Raw genomic sequence first — 9674 nt, 5'->3', positions numbered from 1 at the left:
AGATAGATAGATAGATAGATAGATAGATAGATAGATAGATAGATAGAAGCAAGATCAGCCCAAGAGCTGCTACCCCAGGCTGGTTGCTTCTTGCCTACTAGTGGTGGTCCTGGGCCATTCCTAGGTCAGCCCTGTGCCTGGGCCCTGACTCCTCTCATGCCTGCCTCTTTCAGAACTTGGATCCTTTAGACATGTCCTCTTAAGACCATCTTTCCTCTCTGCTGCTCCATCCAGTACTAGACCGTGAACCCCAGGCTGGGTGCTGCAGCCTATTTCATCCCAGGCCTCAGGGCTGCGGCCAGATGGGCATTGCCCAGAGAGAAGTCTACTGCCCCCACCTGCCACGCCGCTCCCTTCTCTGCATGCAGGGGCTGTCCTCCAGAGACTCCCGCTAAGCACAGAAGGTTGTGAGGCTGTCCAGCCTGGAACCTCCCCCATCACCAGTTCCCCTCTTCCAGGGCAGGAGCAAAGGGGCTAGAGGGCCGGGAGTGGACCTCCTCCTCCTTGGCTCCTTACTGGTCTATCTGGGAGGAGGTGAGGCCACCCACACCGTCTCTGAGTTACCTCCCGTGGGTATGGCCATGTCTGTGTGCCCTGGGGGTGGGGGCTGCGACTTGGCCAGACACCCCCAGTAGGGCTGTCAACACACGGCGCAGCGTGCACTGATCTCGGCCAGGCCAGCCTGAGCAACCCCTGCTACCTTCCCGAATCCATTTCTGACTCCGGGATTCGTTTAATAAACCCATTCATCACCGGCCATTCTGGAAGCCTGACAGGCTGCAGAATGGGAATCGGAAAACCTCTCCTCGCTTCCTGCCCCACCTGCTTCTGTGTTCTGCTTCCCTCTCTCCTCTCTTGCAGATGTGGCCAGAGAGCTGTGTTCCTCTGAGAAATTGTGAGGCTGAATTATTTCAGTGCCAGTAAAGCACCAGTTAATGGAAAGTCCACTTAGTGTAAAGGCTTCGATCCCTTGTCTGTGCATGTGTGCATTCTCCCCCTGGGGATCTTAAGGTGATTTCCTCCAAGCCCAGCCCCAGCCGGGTGCCATCTGCGTTCTTTCCCGAAAGGCGTGAGTGGATGGGACGTCTCAGATGTCGAAAGAAGCACCACTCCTCTCCCACCCCCACACCACCCCCAGCACGTCCAGTTTTTAAAGCCCCTAGGATATTATAAAAGAAGCAATGCCAGAATGAGCTTTTTAGAAATTGTGGTATATCTCAAGTTTTATGTTTAATTAATTAATGCTTTTAACGTAAAAAATACAAAGTCAGTGTATTGTAGTAATCAAAATAATTACAGGATTTATTTTTTAAATGCTAATTCATGGTTCATAGCAGCTAGTGTGGGTGGGTAATGGGCCAGAGGGATGGACCTTATCTTCTTTCCACATCGCTGACCGTCTGTTTAGCCTCATTTCTCGACAATGGCAGAAATCTAAAGCTGAGGCCAGTTGTATGGAGGGCCTGGGCAGCAGTTCCCTGGCAGCCCTGCCCTTGGGCTTGGGCCTGGGCTTCAGGCCTTTCTCTCCCCTCCCCACGTGGAATTCTTTGGACCCGCACCCAAGAGGGTCCCAGCTCCCACCTTCTAGATCACACTCCAGAGGTCCGGAGCCCCAGAACCCCCATCCGGATGGCCCCTAACCTGACGTCAGGACCTGCATGGATCTCCCAAGGGTAGACTGTGTCCCTAGCACACACCTAGGCCCAAGGGGGGGGCCCTGTAAAGGGGAGTGACCAAGTGAGCATGGATATGCAGACAGGGGAGTGGATGATGGGGGATGGCAGAGCCAGGGTGGGAAGAAGAGGGGAGCAGGCCCAGGAAGCTAGCTCTGTGTGCCCCGCTCTGATGTGGAGTCCGTAGAATGTGGGACTCCATTCATACTCTTCTCCAGTGCCTGTCCGCATCAGGGAGGAGCCCACTCTCTCAGCTGCCCCCTCCCTAGTCCCCTACATGGGGTGTGATCTTCGTTCCCCTTCTCATAGGGGCTGCCAGTGGGAACTGGGCAGCTCTCTGCTGTCGAAGTGGGGGTGATCTAGAGTTTTCATATTTACAGTGTGGAAGAGGGATCTCAGCGACAGACATTACCTGTGATTAAACTGGGGTAGAGGGAGCCGGGACCCTGGCAGCAGCAACAACAAAGGCACTACAGAGAGTCGGTCGGAGAGAGTTGCATAACTTCTGTGAGGCTTTCGTCATGTAGAATGGGGACAATAATAATAATAGCTATCTAGTAGGATTCTTTTTTTTTTTTTTAAGATTTTATTTATTTATTTGAGACAGAGAGAATGAGAGAGAGAGAGCATGAGAGGGAGGAGGGTCAGAGGGAGAAGCAGACCCCCCGCTGAGCAGGGAGCCCGATGCAGGACTCGATCCCGGGACTCCAGGATCATGACCTGAGCCGAAGGCAGTCGCTTAACCAACTGAGCCACCCAGGTGCCCTCTAGTAGGATTCTTACGAAGACTAACCTCCTCTGTGCCAAGGCCCCAGGACAGTGCCTAGCACATAGTAAGTCCTCAGGAAATGTTGGCCATCAGTAACAGGGTCGTGATTACTGCATCACCCCTGTGCATACAGATGTTTTTCCCTTTCAGCTAATCCTGGAGGGAAGCAAATGGCATGCATAGTATGGTGATGTTCAAGGCCAGAGGAGAACTTCTTGATACGTCCCAAGGAGTACATTTCATTACATTTAGTATTAAAAAATTTAAATATATATAGATCTAGAAATAGATGGGAGAGTATAAAGAGCCCCTGTAGCCACCCCCAGGCTTCAAGAATTCTTTTTTTTTTTTTTTTTAAGAGTTTATTGATTTATTTGAGAGAGAAAGAGAGAGAAACAGCATGAGAGGGGAGAGGGTCAGAAGGAGAAGCAGGCCCCCTGCTGAGCCGGGAGCCCGATGTGGGACTCGATCCCAGGACTCCAGGATCATGACCTGAGCCAAAGGCAGTCGCTTAACTGATTGAGCCACCCAGGCGTCCTTTTTTTTTTTTTTTTTTTAAAGATTTTATTCCCCGGCTTCAAGAATTCTTAAGGCACAGCCTGTCTTTTACCAATCTGTATTTCCATCCCCACCCCACCCCGCCCCAGGGAGTGCCTTCTGGTCTAGGTCTTCTCCCAACACCGGCAATTTGAAAAGGGACATGAGAATCCACACGCAGGACCCTAGGGGGACAGTGGCTCCCCCTGGGCTGGTGGCCCCATCCAGGTATCAGGGACAGGGAAAGTCCCAGATCAGGAGAGGCAGGGTTCTGCATCCAGGTGACCTGGTGAGGCAGCAGAAGGACCCAAGCCTTTGGGCAAGGAGGGGAACAAGCCAGGGCACGGAAAGACACCGAAGATGTCACCAGATGGCAGAAGTCAGGAGGGGTGCCAGGGCCAGGAGGGGGCTGCCGTGAGCTAGGGAAGGTGCAGAACAAGGAGCACATGAACACCGGCTCAGCTTACGGGACACGTGGTCCTAGAGCAGGGGACCGGCCAACTAACGGATCCTTGATTCATTCTCAGGCCAAGGAGAAGTAGCTGACGAGCAGCCCAGTCCAGAGGCTGGGGGTCAGCTGGTCAGCAGGCGTGGAGTGGCGAAGGGGTCCAGCCCTTGATGGGTCCTCTCTGCAGCTCCCCCCAGGGCATCCAATTCACCAGTCACCTTCTTTGCCCAGTGATGAGGCCCCTACTTCATAGCCTGGGAGGGACCTCTTGGAGGCTCACATTTTCGTCCCTCTGACCTAAGAACTCGAAGTGGTTTGAGCTCCTTCAGCAGCTCCTTGCTCTCTGATCTCCGGCCTTTCGTGGAATAACCGAGAAACATTCCTTGTGATGACCCTCAAATGGAATGGCCCTTTCCTCTCCCCACCCTCCTTGTCTGTTCGCTTTTTTAGCTTCCCTCCCAGCAGGGGCTCTGGGGCCCAATGATCTGTTCCCCTGGAGTGCTGGAGTGCACACACTTGTGGGGACCATTTTCTGTCTCGTGACCTGCTGTCCTTCTGCTCTTCTTCCACTCCCTCCCTCGGCACACTCCCTGTTCCCTTCATCCCGCCATCTGTCCTTTTCAAAGAAGGGACATTCTAAAGACAGCTGGGGATGGCCTGCCAGGGAGCTGCAGTGTCATGTGTGGGGAATAGATACAGATCCAGACAGAGAAACTAGAGACCATGTGGCTGGGCTGGCGTGTCATTGAGGCTTCCCCACCGCAAGCCTCCCAGAGGTGGCCTGCATGCCCAGGCCAGTCCCCTTCCCAGGTGTGGAGATGGAGACTTCAGTGGGGGCAGGACCTGGGAGTCTCTGACTAGTGGGTCCCATTTTCCAAGGTGACTTTGTTGATGGTCTGTTCCTGCTCGGACCTCCAGCGCTTTTTACCAAGCTGTGCTAATTCTCACAAGGTCCCAGACACGTCCCAGACCTGTCCCACCACGCTTCCAAGGATCCTGATGTGAACCTTCTGGCCTCTTCCCCTCCAGATATGGGCCTTCACATACACCCAGCAGATCCTCCAGGAGGAGCTGTGCCTGTCTGTCATCACCATGTTCCCGGGTGCCCCGGTGGTTCTCGTCCTCTGCAAGAACGGAGATGACAAACAGGTGAGTGCTCAGTGGGTGCACTGGGCGTGTCCGCCTTCAGTGACGGGACTGCCTGTGTGGGTCCCAGGCTCATGTGCAAGACCAGGGAGAACCTCTAGAAGCGGAGGGGCTGATCAGAAAGAGGCCCTCTGGTCAGGAGAGGAGAACAGGGGCACCAGCTGCAGCAGTCAGCTTGTCCCCGAATGTCGGCGGACCTGGCTGGGCCCCAGTGGGCACGCGCATCTTGTGCTCGCCCGTCTAGCTCCGACTCCCACCTGGCATCCCAGAGCAGGAGAGCACTGGGACAAAGCCTTCAGGGCCGCAGGATGAGCAGCACTGGAATCTTGGCCTGCGGGGGGTCTTGGGCTCTGGCAGGATGTGCCCTCTGGATGCACCATGTGCCCCATCGGGCCCATGCTGTTGACCACACGCAGTCTCCTGCTGATTGGGTGTTGACGTTAGAGAGACGGACATCCAGATGCCCTTTGTATGGCTCACTAGCCGTGGGACCCATGGCAGCTCACTGGACTTCGGTTCCTTCGTCTCTGAAATGGAGGTGAAGATGCCCACCGCACGAGGGAGTCACGGAAATGCGCCCTGGTGCCTGCGCCGTGGTGGTTCCCCAAAACATGTTCATCCCCTCCTTCCTTATCATGTGAGGTAAAGTCTGGGGAGCAGCGGCACGAGACCCCCTTCTCTGCTTGGGCCCTTCATGCGCTGAAGGGCTTTGGAGGAGCAGAGCCTGCTGGCATCGGGTGCTGCCCAGAGCCTCTCTGCCCCCCTGTGCCCCATCCCCCCACTCGCTCCCACATCTTCCTGACGTGCAGATGCTGAGTGCTCGTCGTTTCTTTGGTTGCTCCCGTGACTCACGTGCTTCATGTTCTCTGGCCTAGTGCTTGGAAAGTTATTGCCTTCTAATGAGTTCTCCTAGTGAACATACTGATTTTGCTTTTACTTTTTTATCCAAAACAAAAAACAAACAAACAAAAAAACAAAACAAAAAACCAACAGTAATACCTGGCAAAGCAATTAGTTGCAGTTTTATTCCTCCATGAGACCATGAAGTCAAGTCTCTGGGTGACCCTAGCCATGTGGTGTAAACATGTCTGATTATTCTGGAACTCCTGATATTATTGATAGAACCTGGGCCCTTAGCCAGAGAATTCCAGTTCATGCTCTCTCCTCTCCGTCTTCTCAGCAATGGACCAAGACTGGTTCCCGCATCGAGCACATAGCCTCCCACCTCTGCCTAGACACCGACATGTTTGGTGATGGCTCTGAGAATGGCAGGGAAATCGTGGTCAACCCGTGTGAGTCATCACTTATGAGCCAGCACTGGGACCTGGTGAGCTCTTGAGGACCCGAGCCAGAGTCAGCGGGACTGTGGGTGACGTTTCCCCGGATGACAAGCAGACTGGAAATCAGGCTACGAGCAGCCCACAGCTACTGCAGATGCTCTGAACTGGGAGGTGGAGGGAGAACCGCCCCCGGACAGGAGCAGATGTCTCAGGGAGTCTGGGGGAAGGGATTGTAAGCCAAGTGGGGCTCAGAGACAGATCCCACGTGTTCTCCATGCTGTTCCATTCCAGTCCTGGCCCGGTCTGCCCCTCCCTGGAATCTGGGGAGAGAGCTCTCACAGGAAGTGCTTATGTTGTTCCCTTTCTTACAGAGGAGGCCAGAGAGAAAAGCTTTTTTGTCACAAGGCCAGGACTAAATTGAGAGAGAAAGAATGGAGGTTGTTTTCAAAACAAATAAAGGAACCTTAGAAGTTTTCTCTGTGCATCTCTTTATTTGTTTCTACTGTTAGCACAAACCTGAGCTGAGTTCTCCATTCAGAGGGGACACTGGCGGCCACAACAGGCTGTGTGACCTTAAATAGACACACAACTTCTCTGGCCCTTCATCTCCCAGTACATCACGTTGGGAAGCAGGAGCAGGTCCATGGTTCTTACCCAGGATTACAGTCTCTCACCCAGAGAAATCATGTCTGCTCAGGGCTCCAGGTTCCAGCTTCAGGGGATCCCGGTGGGGCCCAGGCTCCTCAGCTGATTCTGATGCCCCTCCCTGGCTGGAACTACCGCCCTAGATGTCTGTCTGGGCCCTCATGGCTTTATAGTCTGTGGCCACTAGCTGGGAGTTTCTTTAATAAATCCCCAGTATGCCCTGGGAATTGGGTACTGTGTTTGTCCATGCTTATTAACTAAGGTTTAAGAAAAGAACCAAGCCAGGGGCATATAGGTGGCTCAGTCGGTTAAGCAATCTGCCTTTGGCTCAGGTCATGATCCCGGGGTCCTGGGATCGAATCCCATGTCAGGCTCCCTCCTCAGTGGGGAGTCTGCTTTTCCCTCTGCCCTTCCCGCACTCGTGCTCATTTTCTCTCTCTCTCTCTTTCTCCTTCAAATAAATAAATAAAAATCTTAAAAAAGAAAAGAAAAGAAAAAAGAACCAATCCATATTGTTTTAAAAATTCCAAAATAGGCCCATACCTTCTCTGCCGAGGTACATTCTCTGCGAGCTGTTTGGTAATGGTCTTACTTATGTACTGCTGAGTGACAAATTATCCCCCAGAACTTAGCTTAAAGCAACACACATTTGTTACCAAATGGTATCTATGGGCCAAGAATCTAGGCATGGATTCACAGGGTCCCTGGCTTCAGAAGGACTGAAAAGGCTGCAGTCAAGGTGTTGTCAGGGGCTCTAGTCATCTCAAGGTTCAACCAGGAGGATCTGTCCCAGGCTCACTCAGTGGTTGTTGGCAGGATTTGGTTCCCATGGCCCGTTGTCCAGAAGCCGCCCTCAGTTCCTTGCTATACAGGCCTCTCCAACATAACAGCTCACTTGACTGGAGCAAGCAAGCCCCAGGAGACGAGGGTGCCAGCAAGATGGAAGTTGTAGTCTTTTAGAATCTAATCTCACAAGTTACCATCCATCACTTTTACCACCTTCTATGTGATAGAAGCAAATCACTAGGCTCAGCCCACACTTAACAGGAGGGAATTACACAAGAAAGCTGATGCCAGGAGGTGGGATCATTGGGAGCCATTTTGGATTCTGGCTGTCGCAGTAACTATTATGCCCTAAACAGGTGTCTGTCTCCCTTCATCCAGAAAGACTTCGTGAAGGCCATTGGTCAAGCCCATCATTACTGAGGACCACTGCAGGGGTAGGAAGTCAAGGGCTGAGTGTGCACACCCAGAATCTTCTCTGCAGGTTGTATTTGTGTATACAGTCTTCCTATTACTTTCTTTAGTTATGATTTGGCTCTTTTGTGAGGCTATTTCATTCCCTGCTGTGAAAAGGAGAGGAGGCCATGGGTTAGATAAAGATGTCTGTTGAAGAAGAAGATCTGATGGCTCCTTGAGCTGTGTCCACAGGGTTTAAGCTGGCCTTGCAGAGAAGGAAAGACCAGATGGGTTTAGCAGCACCCTCTCTCCTGAGTCAGGGAAACAGGCACAGCACTAAGGGAACTCAAGGAGCTGATGTCCTCACCTGTTCTTGGTCTCCCTCTGTGGCTCTGCCTGTCCTTGAGCTCCCTGGGGGCAGCAAGGTTGTCTCTGCCTTATCCCCACCACTGGGCTGGGCACATCAAGCTCTCAGTGAATGTTTTCCTAAATGGATGATTGGAAAAACTATTCCTTGTCCAAGATGAAGTAACTTTACTCATATTTTACTACCCTTATAAATTCACAGAGTGTAGGTGGCTCTTAAGTCCCTTCTTGAACACCCAAGGACATGGGGAAGCATTGTCCCAGGAGGACAAACATTTTTTATCTGGGCTGCTTTGATGTGGCCAAAGAGCTAGCACTCAGCAATGCCATTGACTTCAGCGATCCTACTGACCTCCCTCTTACTAGTGAAAGGCCTTGGGATAATAAGGAAGCATGTGGACAGTAATCCACTAATGGAGACATGGATGGTTCACATGTGAACTACAAGGCATGTGTCTTAGGGCTTCTGTAGCAGGTTGTAGGGATTATAACTCTGATGAGGCAAATGAATCATGACAACCATGTAGAATGATCCATCCTTTATTCACTAAGCTGATGGTGGCGAAGCCAAAGCAAGAGTAATTTATGATTTGAAAGCAGAAATAGCAGGATTTCCAAACCTCCCCCAGCTCAGGACAATGCTGACGATGCCCTGATGCGACAGCGACCCGTTCTGGGACACCTTGGCCTGCAATCACACAGCAGAGTGAGTGTGGCCAAGCTTTACCTGGGGGTCAGGTCTTTGGGTGGATGCTGAATCAGAGCCCTCAGTCAACTTGATCAATGAATTTGATGCCAAATTTTAGGAACCAGGAAGCGCTCATTCAGAAGACCACCAGTAGTTGGCAAATGACATCAACCTATGAAAACAGAAGGGACCTACACTCTTCATATTCAAAGGGCTCACATAATTGAGACCCCCAAACCAAGCTTGGGGTCACTACCCTGGAGCAGTCTCACCACACTGCCAGGTGAGGAGGTGGCCAGGTGTGGCAGAAGCCCCCTCACCTGGGATCACATCTGGCTAGTGGGCTCAGATACAAACAATAAGGGCTACTAAGGGAGCGCCTGGGTGGCTCATTTGGTTAAGCGTCTGCCTTCAGCTCAGGTCATGATCTCAAGGTCGTGGGATCAAGCCCCACATCAGGCTCCTTGCTCAGTGGGGAGCCTGCTTCTCCCTCCCTCTCTGCCTTCTGCTTCCCCTGCTTGTACTCTTTCTCTCTTTGTCAAATAAATAAATGAATAAAGTCTTTTTAAAAAAAATAAGGGTGGCTAAGTATTTAATGGTATGGTGTGCAAATTAAGTGGGAGGGATTTTATACCTATGTTTTTTATATATACTGGAAAGAAGAGAGGCAGGGGCTCTGGGCACGCTCAAGTGTCTGGATTAGAGTTGGAAGGATGATGATATCAAGTGGATGGGAAGAAATGGGAGCTTTAGGGTAATTCTAGGAGCAGCATAGGTAGCCAAGCTGGGTGCCATATCGAATCTGAGCCTCGCTCTCTTGCCGGTTTGTTTCCTTATGTGCCGTGTAATTCCTTTGTGTGAGCTCATCTTCAGTAGGAATCATTTTCTCTGGGCATCCCAGGTGCCTGGGCTGTGGGGCATATCTCAGGGAAGGTTCAAGTCT

At 51.9% G+C, this 9674-nt stretch overlaps 1 protein-coding gene across 2 annotated transcripts in view; it reads left to right on the top strand.

Moving 5' to 3' along the window:
• Positions 1-6323, top strand: part of GALNT14 (polypeptide N-acetylgalactosaminyltransferase 14) — a 199151-nt gene extending 192828 nt beyond the window's left edge. The window contains exons 14-15 of one of the 2 annotated variants that reach the window (XM_035000848.1): positions 4457-4576; positions 5754-6323. In XM_035000848.1, the coding sequence (XP_034856739.1) occupies positions 4457-4576; positions 5754-5912 (279 nt within the window). In that variant the 3' untranslated portion in view covers positions 5913-6323. The remainder of the gene's footprint in view (positions 1-4456; positions 4577-5753) is intronic. The other variant, XM_035000849.1, reaches the window with a different exon arrangement.
• The last annotated feature ends 3351 nt before the right edge of the window (positions 6324-9674 follow it).

This window comes from Mirounga leonina, unplaced genomic scaffold (assembly GCF_011800145.1).
Source record: "Mirounga leonina isolate KUSES-001 unplaced genomic scaffold, KU_Mleo_1.0 Mir_125, whole genome shotgun sequence".
Classification (NCBI taxonomy): domain Eukaryota; kingdom Metazoa; phylum Chordata; class Mammalia; order Carnivora; family Phocidae; genus Mirounga; species Mirounga leonina.
The sequence above is the reverse complement of the archived record's forward strand: the minus strand, read 5'-3'. Positions and strand labels throughout refer to the sequence as shown.